The sequence below is a fragment of the Dermacentor albipictus genome, chromosome 7, assembly GCF_038994185.2.
Source record: "Dermacentor albipictus isolate Rhodes 1998 colony chromosome 7, USDA_Dalb.pri_finalv2, whole genome shotgun sequence".
Classification (NCBI taxonomy): domain Eukaryota; kingdom Metazoa; phylum Arthropoda; class Arachnida; order Ixodida; family Ixodidae; genus Dermacentor; species Dermacentor albipictus.
This window is the reverse complement of record NC_091827.1, coordinates 24,867,290-24,892,131: the sequence shown is the minus strand read 5'-3', so window position 1 is coordinate 24,892,131 and position 24,842 is coordinate 24,867,290. Positions and strand designations below refer to the sequence as shown.

The 24,842-nt window shown below is 45.6% G+C and overlaps 2 protein-coding genes across 4 annotated transcripts in view; one reads left to right on the top strand and one right to left on the bottom strand.

Annotated features, from left to right (window-relative positions):
* The window catches only part of LOC135919257 (spectrin beta chain-like), a 236,561-nt gene that overhangs the window by 152,887 nt on the left and 58,832 nt on the right, over positions 1–24,842 (top strand). For all 3 annotated transcript variants that reach the window (XM_065452967.2, XM_065452970.2, XM_065452968.2), the window contains exons 16-30: positions 1,639–1,836; positions 12,281–12,503; positions 13,263–13,369; positions 14,333–14,419; positions 14,498–14,560; positions 14,670–14,800; positions 16,287–16,346; positions 17,281–17,407; positions 17,521–17,585; positions 18,296–18,377; positions 18,516–18,593; positions 19,300–19,427; positions 20,016–20,175; positions 23,531–23,608; positions 23,693–23,832. In XM_065452967.2, the coding sequence (XP_065309039.1) occupies positions 1,639–1,836; positions 12,281–12,503; positions 13,263–13,369; positions 14,333–14,419; positions 14,498–14,560; positions 14,670–14,800; positions 16,287–16,346; positions 17,281–17,407; positions 17,521–17,585; positions 18,296–18,377; positions 18,516–18,593; positions 19,300–19,427; positions 20,016–20,175; positions 23,531–23,608; positions 23,693–23,832 (1,727 nt within the window). The remainder of the gene's footprint in view (positions 1–1,638; positions 1,837–12,280; positions 12,504–13,262; positions 13,370–14,332; positions 14,420–14,497; positions 14,561–14,669; positions 14,801–16,286; positions 16,347–17,280; positions 17,408–17,520; positions 17,586–18,295; positions 18,378–18,515; positions 18,594–19,299; positions 19,428–20,015; positions 20,176–23,530; positions 23,609–23,692; positions 23,833–24,842) is intronic.
* Positions 5,221–10,306, bottom strand: LOC139047751 (G-protein coupled receptor 161-like). Its single transcript, XM_070521772.1, has 3 exons — positions 10,035–10,306; positions 7,861–8,094; positions 5,221–6,114 (listed from the first exon to the last, which is right to left on the bottom strand). Exons 2-3 carry the CDS (start codon positions 8,065–8,067, stop codon positions 5,320–5,322), a joined length of 1,002 nt encoding a protein of 333 aa, XP_070377873.1. The 5' UTR covers positions 8,068–8,094; positions 10,035–10,306; the 3' UTR covers positions 5,221–5,319.

Sequence of the window (24,842 nt, the reverse complement as noted above, 5' to 3'; positions counted from 1 at the left end):
ACTTCTTGTGGTGAAAAAGATGCAAAAATTTGAAGAAATGATTGGACAGGAAAAAGTTTTTCCTGTGTGGTTGTTTTCTTTACATGTTCTCATGTTTCTTTTTCTTTCACAGAAAAATACATACACTAAAGCTTCATAATAAAGTTGAAGAGGGAGCCAAAATTACGTCGTTATATTCACTACTTCGTTATATACCTATTATTGCATGTACTGCAATATGAATATCTATGGGAATTTCAAAAGAACTTCCACTTACTTTGTTATATCCATTATTTTGTTATGAGTTCTGACTGTACGGTAGAACCTCGTTGATACAGTCCCGTTTCATACTATTTCCTGGCGCCAACGTTCGCGATGGAGAACACAAAAAATGTCCCAATACAATTTCGCATCTTTTTTACTGGTTGATACGTTCCTGGAAATCAGTCTCTTGGCACGAACGTTCAGTACATTGCCCAACTGGGGTCGTACGGTACGTTTTCCAGTTGCTAGATCCCATATAAAGAAAAAATGCACGAAGCGTGCACGATCGAAAACAGTTGCGCCCTCCGCAGCAGCTTCCCCACAGTGCTCACTCGCCCATGTCGCATGAAAACACCGGTGGCACTCGGTTTCCTTTTCCGGTAACGGCAAATCTCTTCGCAGTTAGCCGCACGCCGCATTCACTGCTATTGCCGCCAGCGCTATTGCGATAGCCATCTTCAGCTCTCCGTGTCACAGCATGCGTGGCATAGTGCTGTTGGAAGCGTACTGCGCGTTTTTAACAGGCAATAACCCAAACATGCCACCGTTCCCTGCTGCAGGCATTACAAAGCGAGCATCGGGTTTCGCTCTGGCAGCATTGTATTCTGGCATCACCCAGCAGCAAAATTTCGTTTCAGTTTCCCACTGCCGTTGTAAAACACTATCGCAACAGAAAAACGACAATGCGCGTCCCGGGCCGCTCATGCCTCCCCAGCTCGACGCGCGTCGGCATCTTGTGCCGCAACAATTCGCGCCAAATGAGTGTGTCAAAATTTACTGCCAAAATGCCCCGCTGGAAGAACCTGCTAACCTGGGCCAAATTACTCACCTACGTGCAATAGTCCGTTTGGCATTGTGCTGGTAAGCCCGAGGGCATGGCGTTATAACTCGTTCATGACAGCCGCATTTTGGTGGGGGCGAAATGCAAAAATGCCCACGTGCTGTGCGTTGGGTGCACGCTAAGGAACCCCGGGTGGTCAAAATTAATCCAGAGCCCCCCCCACTACAGCGTGCCTCATAATCATAACGTGGTTTTGGCATGTAGAACCACAGAAGTAAATTAAGTTAACCCAGGCCGAATTCGAGGTGTGCAAATGTAAGCTTGCCAAAGAACCGCAAAAGCGACAGGCGACTTGTGCTGCAAGAATTTTGCGCACGCTTCGCAATACGTAAAAGTCAATTACATGTGAGTCTGCGATTTTTTAGTGTGTTTGGATTGTATGTTAGCCCATTTAGTATGTTTTTCCCACAATTTATTTTTAAACATACGAACAAGGTTCTACTGTGTTTGAGTCTGTTTGTGTACTTTCAATGTCACCTAACGTAACATTATCTTTCTGACCTGAAATGGGTTCTACGAATTTATTATTATTTTTTTTCTGTGCTTCCTTGCAGTACTTGGATGCGTTGAATGAAGATGCGGAACCGTCCGACGATTGGACAGAAGAGTTGCAGCTGGTTCCCGTCGAGGAGTGGGTTGACGAGGTCGTCGAGAAGGAGGCGATGCAGACGGTGGTGGAGGAACGCAAAGTTCCACAAGTGAAGGCCCTCTACCCGTTTTCGGGACAGAACATGAACATCCAGAAGGGGGAGGTAGGGATTTTGCTTGTCTCCCTGTCACAGTGGTTTGCGATGCACATAGGCTGCATGTTTGTAAACAAGGGATTGTGGGGGGGGTTAGGGCAATGTACAATGCAGACGAAAAGAGCAGAAGACGCACTTATCTCTTCGCTATCTGTTGCTTTGGACAGCAGCCTTTGCGAAGTAAGTTTAGATAACATAACCATGCACAATAAGCCTGGTTTACGAGCAGGTTCACGCAAGCAGAGCTCATTGAGTAGTTTTACTGTGAGAGCAGTTAAGGGGGATGCAGCTTTCACATTGCGAAAGATGGCCAAGAAAAGAAAATCTTTTTAATCCTATCATCAGTTTCTGTAACTCTCTTGGTATCTGTCTCCAAATATCTTCACTGAAAACCATGTGGAATTGCTCTAGAAGATACAATTCTTGTGTTAGCCAAGGTGGCAAAATATTGTGTTGAAGTAATGAAAAAAAGAAAACAGTGTTTTTTCCAATACGGCACAACTGAGTGCCACCATCTTGGTCCGTCAGAATGTGCATTTCTCTGTCTTCAAATTTGCCACTTTGGCTATCTCCTCCACACAGAAACAGGTGTACAAAAAGTAAATGATTCAAGGTAGTCCCAAAGTTTTCGATTGACCGCGCCCCCCACATGATTCCAGCGCGTTTTGCCATTGGACCGGCACTCACTTTGTGGGAGCGTCGTCTGCTCTTTGAACCTCGCGAGCCGCCGGCTGTCTCGACCACTGTGATCTCGACGAGTGTCGAAACGGACGCAACGTGAACATCGCAGAAGCACGGCCAATCACTCCATTTCTGGACGTCTCAGAGCCGCAGCTAAGCTTTCCGAGCATCAACGATGCGCACTTTGTGACCAAGAACTTCATGATCAAGTGCATTGCATGCGCAGTCCTCAGACCTGTGGCAGGCTTTCAAGGCTCGGTGATCAAGCACATCGGGCTTAGACCCGTGGCTAGGCATTTCGCACATCAGTGTCTCAGACTCGGCAATAAAGCACATTGTGCGTGGACTCCTCGGACCTGAAGCTTAGCATTTCGCACATCAGCGCCTCGGGCTCTGCGACCATGCACGTCACGCACCAAAGTTGTGTTCTTATTTAGTTAATCTCTGTTTCTTGGTCACGTTCCTTGAGCTACAGTGCAGGTCAGAACATTCCTGTTTTTTTTGCTGGATTATTTCAATTCGTTTACACCCAATGTGTGTGGCTGATGTGATGGTGACAAGAAAAATGAAAAGTACAAATTTTCATGCATTAAAACATAGGGCGGCAGGGCAAAATAATGTCACATTTGGCTATGCTCACAATATTAAGAAAAACCTACCACTGCATTTCGTAAGCTCTCCAGGCACTCGCGATGTTCAAAGGAGGAAAAGTTCGTACAATACAACTTTGTCAAAATAGGGTAGCTGGTACAAACACTATGCTAACAAAAGCACTGGATAAACCTCTGCATAAGCATTGACTTGCAAGGCATGAATGTTTCAGCTGCATTGCTGGTCATGTACCAGTGCCTTTCTGGTCTGCAGCTTCTTGGCCATTGTCTTGGGGAAAAAAAAAAGAAAAATTTTGAAATGCTGCTTAGAGCATTCGTCCAGTCGTTGCTACAAATAGACGAAAATGCATCACTGAATGCAACAGAGGCATTATGTCAGAGGGGCTAAGGCCTAAGCCTCTCTGCTGTACTGGAGGCAGCTGTCAATCAGGCAGCGTGCAAATAGTACAATTCAGGGACCCGCTGGTGCTTTTGTGGGATATTGTGCAACACTGGGTCTGTAACTTGGCCAATGTACCTGCAACCTCTGCACTATCGACCAGCATTTGACACTTGGTAAATTATGCTTTGAGAGACTGAAAGGGGTGGCCTGTGCAGGTACTTCGGCAGCAACAACAGGCAGTGCATTTTAATGTAGTTGCAATGAGGTGACCTGTACAACTGTCCACAGCGAAGATCGCTACAGAGAACTTGCCTGTACAGTGAGAAAGCTTAGGCGTCCGCAATAATTGATTTGTTTCTTTTCAGCAAAACGCATGTAGCAGTGCTGTCCCTTCTCTTTGCCATGGCCATAGAGCTGCTCTGACCAGCATAGGAAGTGCCGGTCAGCACTGTAATAAAAACCACACAATAAAGTTCGGGCCTGGACTCCGCAGTAGCCTACTATGTAGCTGTGGCAGCTACTATGTAGTTGTAGTAGCTACACGGTAGTTATAACCAGAGAGACAAATATGGTGGTTGGTATTAATTATGAACTGGCCACTGATGATGTGGTCATAGTCGAAAAGCGCAGCAAGAGTATAATACTTTTCCACAAAATCAGAAACAAGTTTTACGCTCGTATGTGTGTGTGTAGAAAGGCGAACTGTGTTGGCCTTTTCAAATCTGGAATTTGTTCTGTCAGCATTTTGCGTAAGAGGAGAGACAAATCTCGACATTGGAACTAGGCTGAATAGCAAGCCTTTCGCACGCTGCACCTGTCTTCAATGAACGCCGCTTTTCAGTCCTCCATCTCCACCAGATTACCCGCATCCTGCCTTGTGGTAAAAAAAATGTGGGCACGTATTCAGAAAGCTTCCCTTCTGTAAGAGCATTTTCTAGTTAGTCAACATTTGGGTGCTTGCCACTAATGATAGTAACTAGCATCTGGATGAAATGATTGCTTCGGTCGTAGCCAGTTGTGGATCGCACTTGCGAAATAATTTTGTGAACGAGGGTCCTGGCGACGTCAACTGGCAAATTGTTACATAGCAACCACACGAAACAGAGCTCCTGGGCATTTATGGTGTAGCTTCACCTAGCGTGGACACATCCATTTTGTACCACCTGATGATCACACAATAATAGGAAGCTCGAACTCGCACACTGGCATTTTAACATTAAATTTGGATAACCTCGCGGTACAAAGATTGGCTGGGACTACAGTGCAATTCTGGTTGGGCAGTATAAAATAATCGGATGCCTTCTGAACAGACCTCTGATTGGATAAGCTTTCTGGACAGTCTTCCCGACATTTCCAAGTTGCAGCATTCTCAACTCCGAATTTCGCTCAGTCCAGAGGGGAACAGTGTGACGAGTTGACAAGACCTCATGAACATTTAACTGAGCTGTTCCTGGAAGCTAGGAAATGAATACCGCTCTATCCCATAATGCTGGAAGAATATGCTTGCTATGTTCTTTTGTCCCAGATTTTATACCTGAAATTGAAGGCTACGTAGCTGACTTACTTCTCTTGCACACCTGCACGTGTCCTGCTAAATATATGTTTGAAGGCAGCGGTAGAATGTTCACTTACATTGACTCCTTCGCGCATCTGCTTTCATCTCGCAGTTATTCCCCTTCACTGGGTCCAAATTTGTGTAATACTCATTAGGAACCATCGTTGAAAGGAGAAAAGGGTATATTTTTCTCTACGTAATCTACACAGCCATACAAACATTGCAAAAGCAATGCCAGTCTCCGTCTCACAACTTCTGGCCACTCACACTGAAGTACTCCAGAGCAACCTTTGTCGTCCGCTGCGCGACAGTCTGCACAGTGCCTCGTGGAAGCTCTTGAGTCCGATGGAGTACACAAAGGGGTTCACGACGGATGCCAAGAACTGCACCACAGTCGAGAGCATGTCCAGCCAGTCCGGAATGGCCTTGGGCCCAAGCAGCACCTTGACCAGCTTGGTGCAGCAAAACGGCGTGATGCAGAGGAAGAATATGACGATCACCGCCAAGATGCTAACGAGGATCTTCTGGTTCCCCTGTCCCGCCCGGCGGCGAAAGGACAGCTGGCGGGACAGCGTTCCGTTGGAGACGTCCCCCTTTGGCACCACCACCACCGGCGGATTCACAACCGCGTTGGAGCGCAAGCGACGCACCGACGCAAGGATGCGGGCGTACTGGACGAGCACAATGGCCGCCGGCATGGCGAAGCAGAGGGAGAAGGTTGCCGCATAGTAGATGACGTGCTCGCGCCGGGGGTGCCAGTCGACGTCGCAGACGATGTTGTCAAACTGGTACGCGGTCCAGTCGAGGATGGCAGGCACGACAGCGAAGACGATGCCGAGCGTCCAGGGCAGCGCCACCATCTGGGCCAGGCGGCCCCACGTGCAGCGCTGGACGTACTCGAGCGGCTTGTGCACAGCCACGCCGCGGTCGAGCGCGATCATGGCGAGAGTCACGCTCGACGTGGACGTGAGCCAGTAGTTGAGGATGCCGTGGAAGGTGCAGAAGCCCGGGTTGTCCAGGGGCCAGCCGTCGTTGGTCAGGGCACACACCGACGGCAGCTGCATTGGTAGGTGTTAGTGCTTTGAGCAAATGAGTCAGAGATGCCTCAGAAAAGACTTCTATTCAGCAAAGTTCAAGATTTCTTTATATTAGCTTGGCTTTAGGCCCCAAAGCGCTATATATTACATGAAAACGTCCTTTGCACGAATTCCTCCAGGCTTCCACTGCAGGGCTGTACATGTTGTATGTAGTTGCCTGGCTTTATATTTAGTATTTACAGCTGTGCAAGCCTCAGCTGTTCACTTGTGAGAAAAGCAAATTACTTGACTTGAAAACAGAAAAGTAAGAAATAAGGATGACGCAATTTTTTTCTACTGAGGTAAACTGGATATCAGTCAACATGTTGAATCCAGACTGAAAAAGGGGAACACAGCCGTCGTTAGTAATAAATGCCAGCCTAGAAAAGTGACATCAGAAAGCTTTTCTTTGTTTCGATGTTTTTTTATAAGCTCACGTACTGCCCTATCACAGTTCATAACACGAATGCAATCTCTTGTATCAGGGGTATAAGAAGTAGGCACTTCAGGCTTGACCCAGCACAAGCCACCAAAAAGGGGGAGGAAAAAAAAAAGAATAAAGGGAATAGTTTCATTGCAACACATGGAATTCAATGCTTAGCTTTACACATCCAGCAACTGAAAAAAAAAAAGAAAAATACCTGAAGAGCGTGCAAGTGCTGCAGCGTGCACCTAGTTTCACGAATGTGTTATGAACCACATTCACCGTGTGTCACATGCAGCCGTTGTGTTGTCTGCCACCTGCATATGGTAATTAGCTACTCGAGCGTGACCGTGCCACATTTGCCGACAGGCTTGTTTGTGCAATGTTTCGTGCCGCCCTGTCGAACAGCAGCACGTTGCACGCGCCGTGCCGGTTGCAATGCGTTGTTATGCCACGGCATCCCGCCACGTGCTAAGCCATGCAGATCAAATGTGCTCGTGCAGTGATCATCGGCAAGGCCCACACACCTGCAGAGATCGCGCATAGAGTAATGGGAGGTCGAGGTAATCGGGACAGTTGATCAGGATGTGCCGGCAGGCTAGTTTGTTTTATGTGTGTGTTATGTTTGTATGCTATACACGCAATTACGATATTATGTACATCACGTACGTGGAACGTAAAGGCAGCGCATGAAGGAGAAGCGCAAGACTGGAGTTGGAAAAAACAAGGTTTGTTGCGACCGCTTGAAGCCAACAGACAAACGAAGTCTGGGAAAGAATAGGGGAGCTTGATGGCTAGGTTTAACCCCGTTCTGTGCCGTGCTATTACCCCGAATTCTGACCAAAAATAGCAAAATTGTTTTGAGGGACGCCAGTTGCCGACATCTTTTACTTCCTCTACCAGAATAAATTTGCTCGTGCTTGTGCTGCCCCACGTTGTGTGTGCTGTCACCCACCAGAAGCACGACAAAGCACTGAGACGAAACCAGCTCATCCATGGCGTTGCTAGAAAATAAAAAATACCTTTGACGGAGCTGGGCTTGGTTCTTGGCCATTTTTTACCAGAAACGCTTGCACGAACCCAGCTCATCCACGGCACAAAAAGGGGTTGATGGCGCAAGGGCCAGATGTGAACGAAAAGTGCCGAGGCAAAAAAAAAAAAAAGTTGCTAATTTGTTCACATTTCTAAGGCAAATTCGCACCTTGGTCATCCTTCATTCTTGGTACAGTTGTAACTTAAGAAAGGGGGGCGCATTGTTTATAACTGCAATGCGCCGTCGACCACAGAAGTTTTCGTTCGCTCACCATGACGAGAGTGGCCGTGAGGAGGTCGGTCACCGCGAGGCTGACGACCAGCAAGTTTGAACGATGCTGCTTGACACGCTCGTCCCAAAGTGAGACGAACAGCACCAGCAGGTTTCCGAGAATGGAGATGCACAGCTCAGTGGAGACCAGCACGGCGGCCACGGCACGCTCCGTGGCAGTGGCGCTCTTCGCGGCCGTGCTGTTCATCAGTGGGGGCCTCGCCAATGTCAGGTTCTGCAAGAGGATTGACCTGTGGTGTCTTGCTGCATGCGTAACCACCGTTACACGTAGCTCGAGCGAGGGAGCTTTGTGAGACTATTTACGGTGTTGGAACTTCCACGAAAGGTGGAAGTTTGCATCCATTTTTGGAAGAAGTGTAAAGCTGCTAAAGAGACACGAGATGTTATTTAGACAAACAGCTTCGCAGTTAAGGAAAAAAAATTTGTTCTGCTCCACAAATTGGGCCTTACAAACAGCCTTTCCAAGCAGTCATTTTGCCAGCTGAGCTGATTGGGCGTCTAGCGAATGGCATGGTGAGGGCAAAGCAATTGGCAACTCTAAGTGCACCGATGAACCTTGGGTGGTCAAAATTAATCAGAAGCCCTCCACTAGGTGTCTTTCACAGATTTTTGACAGGTGCTGAGCAAGGGACTGTACCCTAAATTGTGAATTTTCTCTGACAGATCAGTCTCGTATGCATGCCAAGTCCAGGAACAAGTCACACAGCATTCGTTCATGCTACAGCCATAAACAGCTTAGTCGGATGTTCCTATAAGAGAAAAGAGAAATAGCTGCTCATAAGAAACACAAAAGGGTGGCTGTGTGCAATCTCTTGTGCTAATTTATGCTCAGTTTCTGTTGGAGTGAATCAGCGCTAATTACATCCAGATTGAGCCTCAACCTCTTGCTAGGGCCTTCTCCAAGTTGGAAAAGGAATAGTGCACATAGCAAGCTTGATTAGATAAGTGTATAAATAATCACCTCTTACTGGGACTGAAAGAATGTATCTCACAATTGTCTTGATGATGCTTTGCTCGATTCACGTGCGATTGCAAAACCTCGCTGGCCTCAAATAGTTGCAGCTCGATTGACTGACGTAAACCTTCTTTTACAAGCTTGCTTGTAACTTTCAGCTGTGGCAATGCAATGCATGCACGTTGGAATGTCTCTCTTTCATTGCTAGCTCTGATGTTGCATGCATGGGTGTCAACCAATCGGGAAGTGTTTGTAAGGAGATATTAACATTTGAAGTCTTCAAGACTCCTCATTGGGAAGCGATTCAAAGGACATAGATCATAAAGAACGTCATGGTTGCAATTTTGAAGATGTTAGGCAAATTTTAGGTTGTTGAAGTTTAAAATTGTGTAATTTATGTTGTGTGATTGCACTTATTATTAACATAGCTGAAATTCTTTTATGGCAACAAAGCTTGCACACACAAAAGAAAACACTACATTGACGATAATCACAGTTGTTGATTCTTGAGCTATGCTAATCTCACTAGCCCTAGCTTGAGGATAGTATTGACATTAGATGCTATGCTAATCTCACTAGCCCTAACTTGTGGATAGTATTGACATTGGATGTTGAAATTAAGTCCAGCCGGACAGATCCAGACAATGTCCAACAGCGTGATGAACTGAAATGGCTGCTGAGGGCAGCTTGTTTTTAGGAATGTTCACCAATTATTGTAATAGGAGGCTAAAAAAAAAGAGAAGAAAAGGGCATTGCATTTAAGCACAGAAATTGTAAACATTTACATCTAAACAAACGTTGCCCAAGAATATGTTGAGGTCATTTAGGTGTTGCTGAGGGACAGCGCCTAAACAAAACAACCTTGCCCATGCTATTTTGCTGCATCTTCAGCTCGTATTTGATTTGAACATGGCGCTCAGCGTAAAATCAGAATGTTCAGTTTCAGCATGCACTGTTCACCGCGGAACAAAAACAGATTTCTTTTCCTTCGAGAGAGCGAAGTCGCTACCAAGAAGGGCCCTCGTAGCTGCACTTATCGCGTCATTGCACCGGTCCCGCTACCGCACACACTCCTTATCCACACTAATTGTGTTTACGACCCCTAGGCGCCGCTCGTCTTGCCGCAGGCTTGACGGGGCTGATGGGCGAAGCAATCTGCCACGGACGGAGTCGGAGAAAAAAAAAGACACTGCACTTACTCAGAGCCTAAAAGCGATGCCACGAGGTTCCACATTTTTTGGCCGTCACCCCAGTCGCCGACTGCGCCGCATTCACTCTGAGCCACGGTCATGGTTACGCTCTGCTCGGCGAAATCGGCGGAAGCTGCATCGTAACTCTGAGGGGTACCGTAGTGTTTCCTCCCGCCACCCCGGCTCTCAGCGTTGGACGCATGCATGGCTGCCAGGCGCGAAGCCGTTGCGAGATAAGCTTGCTCTCTCTTCACGCATCAGCAGCTCCCGCGGTTACTGAGCTGCGCAGGAAGGTGGCGGGAGGAGGTCGCTAAAGCGGAGGCAAGCAGTGGGGCGTGTCGTTAATTACGTCCCCTCCCCCTTTCCCCCCATATGCCTTACTTATCACTCTCCTTGCAGCTCTTGTTGTTGTGGATAGCTGCTGTGCCCCTCTCTCCCCCTTCCCTGTAGACTTGCGAGAGTCTGTCCTCACCCTCTCCACTTGACTTAATTTATCAGCCGTCTCTGTGGCATGCGATTCCGTGGCTGACTTGGATGAGCAAGCGGCAAACAGAGGTTATCGTCATGCTGGGTGATCTTGCCTTGTAAAGTAGGGAAGAGAGTTAGTGGTGGTTGGGTGCTGTGGAGGTGAATGCTTCTGCAAATCATGAATCAGTGCTTTCCGGTCTCCTGAATGCACTTGTTGCGTACTGGGCCGTCCACTGTTTTTACACAAAACTCGTAGCATTCATTCTAGTTTTCTTTCTTTAAGTTTGCCACATGCCGTAAAGGATGGTGTAAATTTTTCCCTCGATTTTTGTAAAGCGCCTGCTGCGGTGTTGTTGGGTGATGGCCACTTGGCATACCTTTGGTATGGGTGTATAGGTGGCATGGGATATCTCCGAGTTTATGGACTATTGCTGTTTTACTGCGACGGCACTTAAAAGCCTGAAACTGCGTTTGCTTTGTCCATCCGTTTGTTCGCTTGCTCTGTCTGTCATGCTGACGGTGACAACGATGACCGTAGTTGTCATCATCAATTCGTGGTTGTTCATCGGCATTGTCAAGCCAGCTTGTCATCCCTAGCTTCAGCCTCAGCATAGGGCAAAGAAAGCTTCTCCTACCACCATCACTGCATTGCTTGGACTATAAATAATCCAAGCCCCAGCAAGCCAGCTCTTATTGCACGCCATTTTGGCACGACTTTGCCTGTCATCGCCACTGTGGTTGGAAGTCGCCACCCTGCGCCCATGTACACTTACAAGGAGGATGCACTAACCACTGCACTATTGCGCGACATTTACGCTTGCTAGTTTATGAAAGTTGCTGTGCCATCCACAGACTCTGAGATTGGTGGCATCTCTGCATGTATTTAATGGCCACAACAAGCATTACAATATTAGATGAGGAAGGCATTGTGTGTGTCACAAAGGAGTTGATATTCAAGTGATGGTGCTGTCAAATGTGAGAGCCGGCTGCTGTTGCAGTAAACGAGTTCAACCCCTGGGGAATCACTGAAGCCTGTTGAATGTTCCATTTAAGCACATTTTTATTTAATACTGATTCGTTCAGCCGAAGCAATGCGTCCCAAATGCTCGTGCTACATTTATACGGGGTCGCAAAGTTTATTGGACATTGGTATCCATGAGAAGACGCATACTAGGGCACCCAGAACAGAAATCCGAAATGCTTAGTGTACTTCTTACAACTGTAATTGACAGCATCACAAGCAGCAGCATCGCTGATATAACATAATGCAGTGGTTAGATGGCTTAAAATGTTGCAGAAGCATGCCTGTTATTTTCAGCACATGGCATTGTGCTACTCATTGTACAGAATTAATGAGGGAACGTAGACAGCTATTGGTTGCTTAGTCTTGAAGCCATCAAATGAAGCAAGACATTGGTTGACAAAGCCATCCACAAAAACTTATGCTCCATCCTTCATTCAAAATAAATCACGAACATTCTGATGAAATGCACTTTTGGAAACTGTTCGGGCCTAAAATATTTGAAAAAGCAGGTGGTCAGTGCAAAGTGAACTAGATATATAATTATTCATGGGGTGATGACCACAAATAGACTCTACCTTTTGGCTCACCGAATCTGCAATTCATTTGGATCATTTTCTAGTAACAGGAGCATTGAATCAGGAAACGACAATTGTCGTGAAAAGCTCGAATCTAAATGTTTGCCTCATTATAAGTCTGGGCTTCTGGGGAGAATGTTGGTTTATATGGTTTGGAGCATATTGCTTTTTTTTTTTTAATCATGCAGATCATGACCCTCCTGAACCGCACCAATGCCGACTGGTGGAATGTTCGCCAGATTGACGGTGAGGAGGGCTTTGTGCCGGCCAACTACGTCCGGGAGCTGGAACCGCGGATCATCCAGAAGACGACGATGAAGCCTGTCAAGGTGGCTGAACGCCGACGTGTCAAGAAGGTCGTCATGAAGCAGCAACCCGTCAAGGTCAAGAAAGAGAAGCGACTGTCTCCTCGTGAGTCCAAGTCAAGAGTACAAGTTCCTTTTTTGTCGCTATATCTCAAAGCGTTCTTTCAGCTCATGACCTGTCTGATAGCTGTGTGATAGCACTGCTTCAGGTGTCCGTGTGGGGGTTGCTTAAATGTTTTTTCAACCCATATTAGAATAGCAGCAGAACTAAGTCCTAGTGCCAAGTGTGCTTCCTTAAACATCACATTCCTCTTCCCACGTAGCTCGGTTTTATGTTCAACATTGTCGCGGTAAACATTATCCCAGGTAGCACCAAGGGCATGAGTGAAAATCTGCTTGATCTGATCAAGTAGATTTTTGCCTGCGGACTCAAATGTTCTGCGGTCCCTCCGATCTCGTTTCAAGTTTTGGCATTACCAGCTGTTACCAGTTATCAGCGCTGCTGATGATGCAGTGCTTAACGTTGCTTCCATGAGTGCTTTATCTCTGAGCATTTACTCCTTTTCTGTTTGTGTGATTATATAATGCGTTGCCGTCAATTAAGACTGGCATAGTCTAAACAGTCTAACATCATTACAAGCATATATTTGTTACAGGTTCATACTAATGAGAACAGTTTTTGATTTATTTAATCCAAAAGCTTGTTCTATCCATATTCATTATATTCATGTTTGATTGTATCAGATTGCAATGACACGCTGCATCCAAGTATTTCACATTCCAGTGGCGTGCCACTAGCATTGGGCTATATTTTCACGTGAAAGAAAGCTTGTGACTTAGCTTGTCGTTGCGTTGCACGTTGCAGAAAAATCACCCAAGCAAAATGGCACCAGTCCGAAGGATGGCAAGGGAGTCCAGCAACGGCAGGAATCCATCGAAGCCGCCTACCAGAACCTGCTGGCCGTGTCAAAGGTACATTCTGCCTCGTCACTATGGGTCCATTTCATTTACAATCACTTTAACGGCCTTGGCTATTGTGTGCCTGGTTCCTGCCTAGATCATAGGTGTGTGCGGGCCAGTTTATTTTCTAAAGTGCTGTGGTGCTACTCCTAAGGGCTTCGAACCCTGTTCTATTCATGCATGATTAGATAACTGTAATCATACTGTAGTAATAGTACTGTAGCAATAACAGCAGTTGTAGAATAGCTGTATGCTAAGAATTCTTGTTAGTTTTCAACCTTGCATCATACTGAGTTGCCTGGCATCCAGTCAATCTTTTAGGTTATTGACTAGCCAGTAGCAATAGTGTTAGCAGCTTGAACTGCTTGTTATCATGAGCTCGTTGTGCTGTATTGATATTATGAGCGCAACGTAAGCACAATTTTTGGGGGAAGAAGGAAAAAAAATAAATAAAGCCTAACAGGCTTAGTCAATAAAGCAGGCAAATTTTTAACGAGCAAACCAAGAGCACACAGCAAACGAGGCCCATTCACAAGCCCTATCTGTTTGTTTCAAGAACCAAAGAGGAACTTGTTCATACCATTGGGAACTTAGTTGGAACTGATTGAACTCATTGCATTAGCCAATTGGACTAGTTGACTTCCGTGGCTGTGCCCAGCTCAGCCATTGGTTCAGCTAATTAAGTCTCCAAAAACCACAAGTGAGTTGATTGAGATCACCTGTGCATAATTGATAGCTTACTACTTGTCCACACGTAAGATTAGTAATCTTACCTGCAGCAGTGCATTATTTTAGTCAGTGGGATGTATTTATGTCGCAAATAAATTTAGGCAAGAAGGATTGCACGTTACTCTCAAGTCCTATCCTAATTGTTCATTACGTGTTACTAGTTCTGATGACAGGAAATTGGCGAATGCTTAGCTTGACACATAATTTCTACGGCTGAATGTGTGCGTCTTCTCTGTTGAACTGCAGGAGCGTAGACATTACCTCGAAGATGCCATCCGGCTGTTTGGCTTCTTCAGGGAGTGTAGCGACTTTGAAGCCTGGATGGTCGACAAGGCAAGAGAAACTTCCAATCATTCCCTTAAGCATGGTGCGTCAAATGTTGCTTTAAAATGCCAACTCTCCTTTCTGCAGGAGAAGATGCTAACAGTTGAAGATCCGAAAGAGAATGTCGAGGTCCGCAAGAAAAAGTTTGAGGTTGGTCGTTTTTCTTGTTGTCGTTATTTCACATGCAGAGCTATAGCTGTCGTTGCCTCATTTGATAGCCAACGTAAGTCATAATGACTATGCTATTTTGGTTTCATAGAATTTCTTGACCGACATGTCTGCAAGCAAGCAGAGGATGGATGAGATCGACCGGCAGGTTGGAGAGTTTGTCCAGAACAAGCACAGCCAGTTAGACGCAATCCGCAGCCGGAGCCGACAGATACACAGCAGGTAATGTGTAGTTGTGTTTGAGGTATTGCCTGAAGAGCATTGTGTTGCATATGACTTTTACTTTCTCAAAACTGCGATCGAATAAACATTATCAATTACAGTGTTGATTGCTTATCTCTTGTTATTCATCATTATATATAAAACACTTGGCAGCAAGTGCTTGTTGTACATAAGCATCACAGGCAGATTGTGTTGTCTACTTCTGCATCCTTGCAGCTCAGCCATTGGTTCAGCTAATTAAAGGGACACTAAAGGTTACTAGTAAGTCAACATGGACCGTTGAAATACCATCCCAGAAACCTCGAAACGCTTGTTTCGTGCCAAGGAGAGACTTATTTTAAGAGAAAATGCGTTCTGAAGCGTCCGCGCACCTCTAGCGCAGTTCAAATCGCCCGCCCTCCGATCGAGGAGTACTGACATCATGGTCTCATAGTGACGTTGCGCCATCGGTGAGTAGAACGGCGTCCGCAGACGGCGCTACGGCTTTTCTGCGCAAAACGCAAACGCGCGGCCAGAAACAGAGCCAAGACAGAGCCGACAGCAGAGCGAAAGCGGGAGTATGGTGGCTAGCGGAAGGAGAAACGCGCAACCATAAGCTGGTACTTCATTCTATGATGCAAACTTCGACGCTCGTCGCAATGGACCCTGACAACGACAGATTGGCTCACGATGCTGGGCTTAACTTCAGTGATTTGAGGACTGACGAGCGCAACATGCTGCTGAGGGCTCGCGCTGCCGGCGTTGTTGCGTACTACGACGGCGGCCTCGACACCGGCTCTCCGGAGCGGGAAAGCAACGAGGGCTTCCCACGACATCACATGGACGTGGCATTCTCGCTGCTTGCTCCAAATGAAAGTTTCGCGAGCCAGCAGAACCCGCACAGCACGACGCGATAACGAAACTACTGAAACTCCAAAGCGTGCGCGGCGCAGAGTCGAGCGCGCAGAGTCGAGTGAAAACGAAACCTTTCGACCACCCATACTACGGAAGGGTAACATCAAAATGTTATTTTTTCTTAGAATCGAATAGACCTAGACAAGTAGCATTTTCTTCCGTCTTATTATCGAATGAAATGATATTTTTAATACGAGTAGTTGAGTATTAGTAACACAAATTATGAGGAGTGCTTTCGTCATCGGGCTAGTACCGGAATGTCGCTGGGGGGTCTGAAATCATGTCATGCATTTACCTCAATTTCTCTGTTACTAAAGCTCTGTTCGCGATTATATTGACGCCTTAGACGTTCTAAAACATTGCTCTGCCACTTTAACTTGACTTTCTGGTAACCTTTAGTGTCCCTTTAAGTCTCCAAAAACAAAAAGTGATTGGGATCACCTGTGCATCATTGATAGCTCATTGATAGCTCATCATTCATGGAAGGCAAACAGGACTCTTGTCAATATTAGTTTCTGTTAACGTTGGTCGTTTTTAGAGCTCTTGTAGTCAGCTATGTTCATGGTAGTGCTTACTCAATGTCACTTTTCAGGTGGGACAGGCTAAACCAGCTTAAGACTCAAAAGGAACGAAGTCTCGAGGGCGCCACCAGGTAAGCGTTTGCAAGGCTGTGTACATAGCTGCTCTCTGTGACATGTTGACAGTAACAAAATGTTTGTAATGCGTGATTTCTGAAAGGCACTAGGACAATGTTTACATCACAAAGCATAGTCATTGCTTGTCTATCCTCGTGGATGCATTTATATGCATTCCAGAAAGGACTACTAAACAAAATAGTTTGGACAAAAGAGATCTGCAGTCGCAACAACTTGATTTGCGCTAGTTGGTTCATCTTGAAGAAATATTAAAGCAGACGGACGAGAGGAGGACAAGAAGAAGCACTAGTCCCCTTGTCAGTGTGTGTGTGTTTTTGCCCTCGTTCCTTCGAGCTGCTTCTGTATACGTTAAAAGATTTGCAGTTTCACCCAAACAGCAAAGCAGTGAGAAACAGATAGCTTGTGCAACTGCAGAAGCCCGTCACTGTGGATTGCTTTCTCAATTTCCTTCCGCTTCCTTTCATGCTTTGACCCATGTTTAGAATAGCAGGCTCTTAGAGATTACGCTATGGTAGGTGTAACATTAAGAGACAGAAAGACAGCGATCTTATAGGGCAAACTGGCATAGCCGGTGTTCTGGTCGGGACTAGGAAAATGGGCAGGCTATATGTAATGCATAGGGCAGATAACTGTTGGTTTGTTATATAGTTACAGAGCAGGTATCGAGAGAAAGGAAGTGTAGTCGGGGATGGCAGAGAGCTAGGTGGTGTGAAAAAATTCGGAAGTTTGCAGGCATGAGGTGTTATCAACAGGCACAGGACAGGGTCAATTGGAGCAATGAAAAAAGGCCTTCGTCTTGCAGTGAACATAAATAGGCTTATGATGATGATGATGGTGGTGGTGGTGGTGGCGATGGTGATGGTGATGGTGATGGTGATGATGATGATGACGATGATGATGACGATGATATTTCCTGGCTTTTCATTACAGCGTGGAGTTATTCCATCGCACCTGTGACGATGCTCGAGACTGGATGACAGAAAAGATGCAGAAAATTGACATCGACGAGGTTGGTCGAGACATGAAGACTGTACAAGCGCTGCAGAGGAGGCATGAGGTACCCGTCCACATTTGGTCAATGTTGTTTCGATCTTTGCAGTAGAATATTGAAAGTTTTGTCGTCTTTCTACATAATGGCCCTGCTTGCACGCATTTTTATTTCTTTTTTAGAATCTTGAACGTGAGCTGGCCCCTGTGGAAGAAAAATTCAACAGGGTTAATCTGCTGGCTGACTCGTAAGTTGTGAACCACTTCCTTGGGATTTTTAAGAAATTGTAGTTAAACCTCGTTATAATTCATTCATGTCCGACATGAATATGGCATTGTTATGTCTGATATTTCTTGTAAGCATATATTCGTTACTTGTTGATATCGAAGATAAACATTTTAGATTTACTTTGCTATATCTGATAATTTGTTATATCCACATTCATTATTTGAATTTACTGCTCTGAATGCGATTAGCATTAAAGCAATCAACTAATGCCTTTTTATAGATTATTCAACAACTCTGGCATAACTGCTTGAATTGTGTACCATGATATTGTAATAATTGTCTTGCATGGTGCTTTGGTGTACTGAGTTTGTTGTATCAAATTTATTTTGCCAAGTTTTTACTACTACTACCAGCATTACTGGTTTTGTGCATGAAATTGTGCAATGATTAGGGCTTCTTGTTTCTCCAAAGTTACTTGAAATTATTTCGTGTAGTGTTTTGAGTGCATTATTCTGCTGTGCCAATAATCTTATTATTTCTTGTGTGTGCGTCTGTGTGTGCTATAATATTGCAAAATACATGTTACATGTGTTTTTATTTTCTGTCAAAAACCCTATGTTGAAACTGGACAGATTGCGTAGTACACATAGTCTGTCAAAGTACCATTCACTGTTCTTGAATGGTACGCGTGAATATATTTATATATGTTGTTGTTTTCTTCTTCCAAAGGGTAAAAGCTGCTTACCCGACCGAGCGATCTAATGTGGTAAAGCGACAGAGTGAACTACAAGGTCTCTGGGACCAAGTAAAGGTAAGAAGAGTTTCAGATGTCAAAAAGAAGCTGTTGCAAAAATTTGAGCAAATAGAAACAACAGGGCCATTAGCGAAAGTTGAAAGGCCTTGTACTAAACCAGCTCTGAACCTGTTGCTGACATTGCTAACCCTACAGGATCGTGCAGCTGAGAGACGTTCCAGGCTCGAGGATTCCATGGGACTTCAAATACTTGCAAACAGTGCCAAAAGCTTGGTGAGTAATCTGGTTTATACTTTTTGATATATAGAACACAGCAAGCTCATCAACTTTTAAGTAGTGTCTGGACTTGTATGATAATTCCAAAATGAACACTCTGAAGGCAGACCACATAACGTGTTTTTCGCGAGTGAAGACGCGACGCGGGACTGATGACTGATCTGCCGCCCATGCGAGAGAACTCGTGTTGAAGTAGTGCCCTGGTGTGTCTATACTGCATTTGCTGGAATGCCGGACAACAGATATAGCGAAAGTACAAAATTATTTGTGCTCTTGAAACATACATGTACTCTTTAAATTGCCAAGTAGTATTTTACTTTAATAACTTAATAGCAAATTCTCTTGCCTAAATGCAATATATTTAATTTAATTGAAAATGTCAACATTGAGTGTGAGACTTCAGCCGCCGTCGGCAACGCTTGGCGATGTTCTCCAAGGTGCACTTAGGCCAACACCACCTGGTGGTACTCTAGGGAACCAAGTTTCACACCAGGTGACTGCAAACTCTGCTTTAATTTGTGATGGCATGCATGGCATCACACTGTGAGGCATATTTTTTCTACATCAACAAAAACTGGCAGCAGCACGAGTTTTGCAGGTGTGTGTGTTGTAATGAAGCTTACCACCTGCAATTGTACATCCATTATTCTGGAAATTGCTTCATGAGGGTTGGCTTTAACATATACTGTCCTTTTTTCCCCAGCTTGCATGGGTGAGTGAGGTGAAGGTTGCACTGAACAGCTTCGAGCCCGCCCGAGACGTAGCAACAGCCGAGGACAACCTCAAGAAGCACCACGACCTTGGAGACGACATTCGTAACCATGAGGACGAGTAAGCAGCGTATCTTTTTTAAATAATCTTCCTGATTTTTCATTGTTGCATCCCATTTGTGCTAATGTTTGGTATGTTTGGAGACAACTTCGCGTTAGCACTGGTAGGCGCGAGGCTGAAGTTACTCTCGGCAAGACGCATCTGTTCCATCCGTAGCAAGCAAAAAAGAGCAAATTATGTCTGGGAAATTGTTTGCACGTACCTGCTTGATGTGTAGTTCCAATGTTTAAGTTAAATGTATGCATGTGGTAACGGCCGTTAGCCTTGCTTTTCAGAAGTTTACAATCGAGCTCGCCATTTCTCTCGGTTCTCCTCTCTCACCGTCGCGACGAATGTTCACTGACATCACAACACGATCACTACTTGTGCATCACTGCAATCAGCACCTGCACAAAATGTGGTTGTCGAAATGACTGCAACGACACTTGAATGTGATCGCAAGTTTTTGTAATGTTGTTTGCTTCTCCTAGATAAGCCAGTTGTTGGGCACTAAATGACTGATTGAGGAGATGGCTCTCGCACGACACAGCTTACAGTAACAGTGCTGAAGGTTGTGATGACCATGAGAGTGTTAACTCGTCTGCGCAGGTTTGCTGACATCCAGGCACTAGGTGAGAAGCTGCTGCTAAAGAACAAGGACAACGAGGAGATGAAGGCAACGTTGAAGCAGCTGCAGGAAGAGCAGAATGCGATCCACCGAGGATGGCAGGAGAAGCTTGACTACCTCCGGCAGGCCGTTGACCTTCAGGTACTGTATATGTTTCATTGTTGGTTGAGGAAGTGTTAGTTTTGGATACAAATGCTTGTCACTGCCCATAGATGCCAGAGCGTGATAAGTTGATAGGATAATGAAACTTTATCTCCTTTACTACGGACAATTAGGAATTAGAAAGGACGCATATCTAAGTGACACAAACCGATGGCCCGTGCGGTCTTATCGTTCTAAAAAACGTGACTGAGCTCTTACGTAAAACCAACATATTTTGATATTTTTATTTCCAAGAACAACAACTAATTGGACTTCACTTCCCGCCACTGTTGTTGAATGCCCGACAGTGTTGTCCTATCTACATGTCCTAGAATCCATAACACATTGATCTGATGTACGTAAGCCTTGATTCTTTTGCCTTTGTAGCATCTTACCTGCATATACCGTATATACTCGTGTAAGGGCCGCCCTCGTGTAAGGGCCGCACCCCAACTTTGAAAGCGGATATTTCGAAAAAAAAAAAACAAAAGTTCAAAATGTCCCGCCAGAAAAGTGTAGTTAGTTCATTTACAGCCAGATGGCGCTGCACGCTTTTCCGCTTTTATTCTACTTCCGCCGACGCGCCGACCACGCTGTTGACAGCGCGCCGCCATATTTGCCTTGTGCGGCCTCTTTGTTGGCATCGTTCCTAGCATCGTGTCGATACGTTGGCAGCGCGACTTCAGATCGGTGTCGTCGGTGTCACTTTGTTGGTTGTAGTGAACCCTGCAGAAGCCAGCGCACGTGACGGACGATGGGCCGGCATCTGAGATCATTCACTGCAGCATTTAAGCTGCAAGTGATTGACTATGCCGAGGAGCACGGGAAGCGGGAAGCTGGACGAAAGTACGACGTCGATGAGAAGCGCGTGCGTTACTGGATGAATCAGAAAGATGCCCTCGCCGCTACTAACAGGAGCCGAAAGGCGTTTCGCGGGAAAAAGTGCAAGTACCCGCAACTCGAAAGCGAGCTCGTCAACTACGTCGTCGACACACGAAGGGACGGCTACGCCGTATCGACTGACATGATACGCGTCAAAGCCCTCAGCATCGCTCGCCACATGGAAATACCCCCGGCACAATTCAAGGCAAGTCGGGGCTGGGCTACGCGGTTTATGAACCGTAACCAGCTTTCTATTCGGCGCCGAACGACGATTTGCCAAAAACTGCCGCGCGAGTACGAAGACCACGTCATTAAGTTTCATCGCTTCGTGAATGCTCTCAGGAGGGAGCATGAATACGACCTGTCCCAAATTGGGAATGCGGACCAGACACCTGTGTGGTTCGATGCACCGGAAAGCACCACAGTGGATTTAAAAGGTGCGAAAAGTGTGTCTGTGCGCACGACTGGTGCAGAACGCCAAAGGTGCACTGTGATGTTGTGCATCACGGCAGACGGCAGGAGGCTTCCGCCGTACGTCGTATTTAAAAGGAAGACTCTCCCAAAAGAGAAGTTCCCTCAGGGAATCGTCGTACGTGCGCAAGAGAAGGGCTGGATGTCCGAGGAACTGGTCGTTGACTGGATTAAGACCGTCTGGGCAAACAGACCTGGAGGGCTGTTACAACGGAAAGCCCTCCTTGTTTTGGACAGCTTTAGGGGCCACTTGACCGACCGCGTCAAGAACCGAGTTGCCGCAACTCGTACGGACTTGGCCGTCATTCCCGGTGGCCTGACGAGTGTGCTGCAGCCGCTCGACGTATGCGTCAACAGACCATTCAAAGTGGAATTTCGCCGATGTTACTCTGAATGGATGGCTGGAGGCGTCCACGAGAAGACCCCTACAGGACGGCTGAAGCGGGCGTCGCTCCAACAGGTGTGTGAATGGATTTTGAATGCGTGGCGTGCCATGTCAGTAGAAGTAGTTGCTAAAAGCTTCAAGGTAACGGGAATTTCGAACTCCATGAACGGCACCGAAGATGACCGTCTCTGGGAAGACGCGGACGCCGAGGCGAGCTCCTCCGAGAACGAGGACAGCGAAATGGAATCCGAATAAAAACATTTCTGGCATGTCATTTGTGACTCTTGCACTCTGCTACTGTTGCATAAACAGTACAGACCTTTGGCCTGTACTGCCTGTACTAAATCGGCCTGATTCGTGTAAGGGCCGCACCTAGCAAAATTTTCGAAGAAAAAGTGCGGCCCTTACACGAGTATATACGGTATGATGGAATTTTATGGTATTGTATGCGCAGTAAGATTCCTGTCACAATCTTTCCTATTGTTTAACGTATCTTGTTGTATTCTTTCGTATGTGTTCAATGTATGTATTTGATTTGTAACCTCTCCTGCCTAAAGTCTGAAACCCAGACTGGCAGTATTGAAATGAGTAAAAATAAAAAGTGATAGGTTTAGGGGGGAGATGGGGGTTTGCAGGGGTAACATGGGGCCAAGGCTGTTGAGAAAGTAGGGATTTGGATATTGCGAGGTGTAGAAACAGGAGTGTTGCATCTAGTCTACTAGTATCTAGTGCCCATTATCACCTGACACTGGCTCTCTCCTTCGTCCGTACTTCTGTGCTTGTTTAAAAAATGTGCAGCTGTAGTCGATATTTAAAATATATAAAGCCAGTCCTTTCTTCTTAATGAAGTTGTACAGAATTTGAGTTCTAGAGTCTTATATTTAATGTGATTGCTCTGTACAAGGTTAGCTTTCCATCACTGCTTTACTTTATGGGTTGTTGATTGTGCAGTTAGAAATTGCTGCGCAGAGAAATTGTTCAAAGTCTGCTGGCATGCTCTTGCAACACCCTCAGCTTCTAGTTTCATCGTGTCCGAGTCTTGTGTTAGAATGCGCAGACCCAATATCTGCGTAAAGTACACAATGAGACACAACGAGAACAAGGTAAAAGCGGGAGCCAGCGTTTCAGCAAGTGGCCTTGTCTTTTTCAAAGTTTCGACAAGCGGCCTTGTCGAAACATTGGCTTCTGCTTTAACCTTGTTCTCGTTTTTCTCATCGTATTGAATTTGCATCTCCTGCCTTCTCCATGTTAATTCCCACAATGAGACACAGTATTTTTGGTCTGACGATGCAAAAAAGCTAGCTTTTTCTACTCCACTGTTAGTGTTAGTGCCAGTGCTATTAGTTAGTGTTAGTCTTTATGTCATTTTTAGCCTTAGTGGCTTGTCCTGTTGCCTTCAGGTGTGGTCGGATGTCCCATGTGTCTCATCATAAGTCATATGCTGCATTTTAACTTATTACTCATTTTCTAGTCGCTACAAGTTTTCTAGCTGCATGTACTTTTTGGTTAATGCACCTTACTTAGGTGGGGTTGATCTTGTGTTAATCACTTTTTAAAAGCCGAGCCTGTGACAGCATTACTTAGGCTGAACTTTTGCTTTCACGTATATTACTTCAGATGTTCAACCGTGAAGCTGACCAAATCGACAGCATCACGAGTAGCCATGACGCACTGCTGGACTTCGAAGACCTTGGGGTAAGTGTGTGTTCCCTTTCAAGTAAATCAGTGATGTTTTTTTTGTAAAATCACATTAATCATGAACAATTTGCATGATCGCAGACAACCCTGGACGACGTGGAAGCACTGTCCAAGCGCCATGAAAACCTCATTAACACCCTCCTGGTTCAAGACCAGCGTGTTGCCGCCTTCAGTGGTATGGCAGACAAGCTGATTGCTGCTGGGCACTGCAAAAGCAAAGAGTAAGTGTGTTTCATTTGCCGGTTTGGTTACAGTGGTTACTTATCTCTGCCCATACAGTGTTCTTTTGCAGTGCAATGGTCTGCAGCCAAACCTCGATATAAAGAAATCCTCATTATAACAAATTTTCCTATTAGTATTTTCGTTCATAGCTGACAAACATGATCGACCAGTTGCTTTGCAAAGGTGTTTATTCAAATGTCATTATAGCAAAATCCTCATTATATGAAATTTTGTTATTATTTACATCCATAAGTGATGAATGAGAGTGACGAGTTGCTGCTTAGTGGTATACAGTCAAACATTTATGTAGTGATATCCACGATGTAAGTAATTTTGTTATCTATTATTTCTGGCTGTAAGTGACAAAAGAGGTTGCCAGGTTGTTGGGCAAGAGGGTAGATAGTCAAGCCTCGACATAACGAAAAAAAGATTATGGGGTTTTACGTGCCAAAACCATTATCTGATGATGAGGCACGCCGTAGTGGGGGACTCTGGAATAATTTGGACCACCTGGGGTTCTTTGATGTGCACCTAAATCTAAGTACAAGGGTGTTTTCTCAATGCAGCCGCCGTGGCCAGGATCCAATCCCACGACCTCATGCTTAGCAGCCCAACACCATAGCCACTAAGCAACCCCGGCGGCATAATGAAATCCGCAATGTAACAAACTTTGTTACAGTTTATCATTTCTGACCATTAGTGACTAAATGAGACTGACCAGTTGCTACGCACCGATATGTAGTTGTGCCTCAATATAACAAAATCCTCAATCTAACAAACTTCTTTTTTTCCCATATCTTTGCTACATTGAGCACTATGTACTTTTTTGCCATGGTTTAGCAGAGCAACTTGCTTCGGCAGTTTTGGTCTAATAAAGTGCACCTTCGTTGCATGCATCCAAGCTTCCAACCTCTCAGAATACTTTCAGCTCTGAGGTTTCACAGGCTAGTTCTCAAATAGCTGCAGCAAATAACGCGGAAGTATAGCTGAAGAGCTCTGCCAAATGAAA

What these genes read in the sequence shown, in the direction of transcription:
- LOC139047751 (XM_070521772.1), bottom strand. Translation starts at nt 8,067, where the DNA reads ATGAACAGCACGGCCGCGAAGAGCGCCACTGCCACGGAGCGTGCCGTG. An exon ending in TCACGGCCACTCTCGTCATG is followed by an intron (nt 6,115 to 7,860) that starts GTGAGCGAACGA and finishes CTACCAATGCAG; the next exon opens with CTGCCGTCGGTGTGTGCCCT.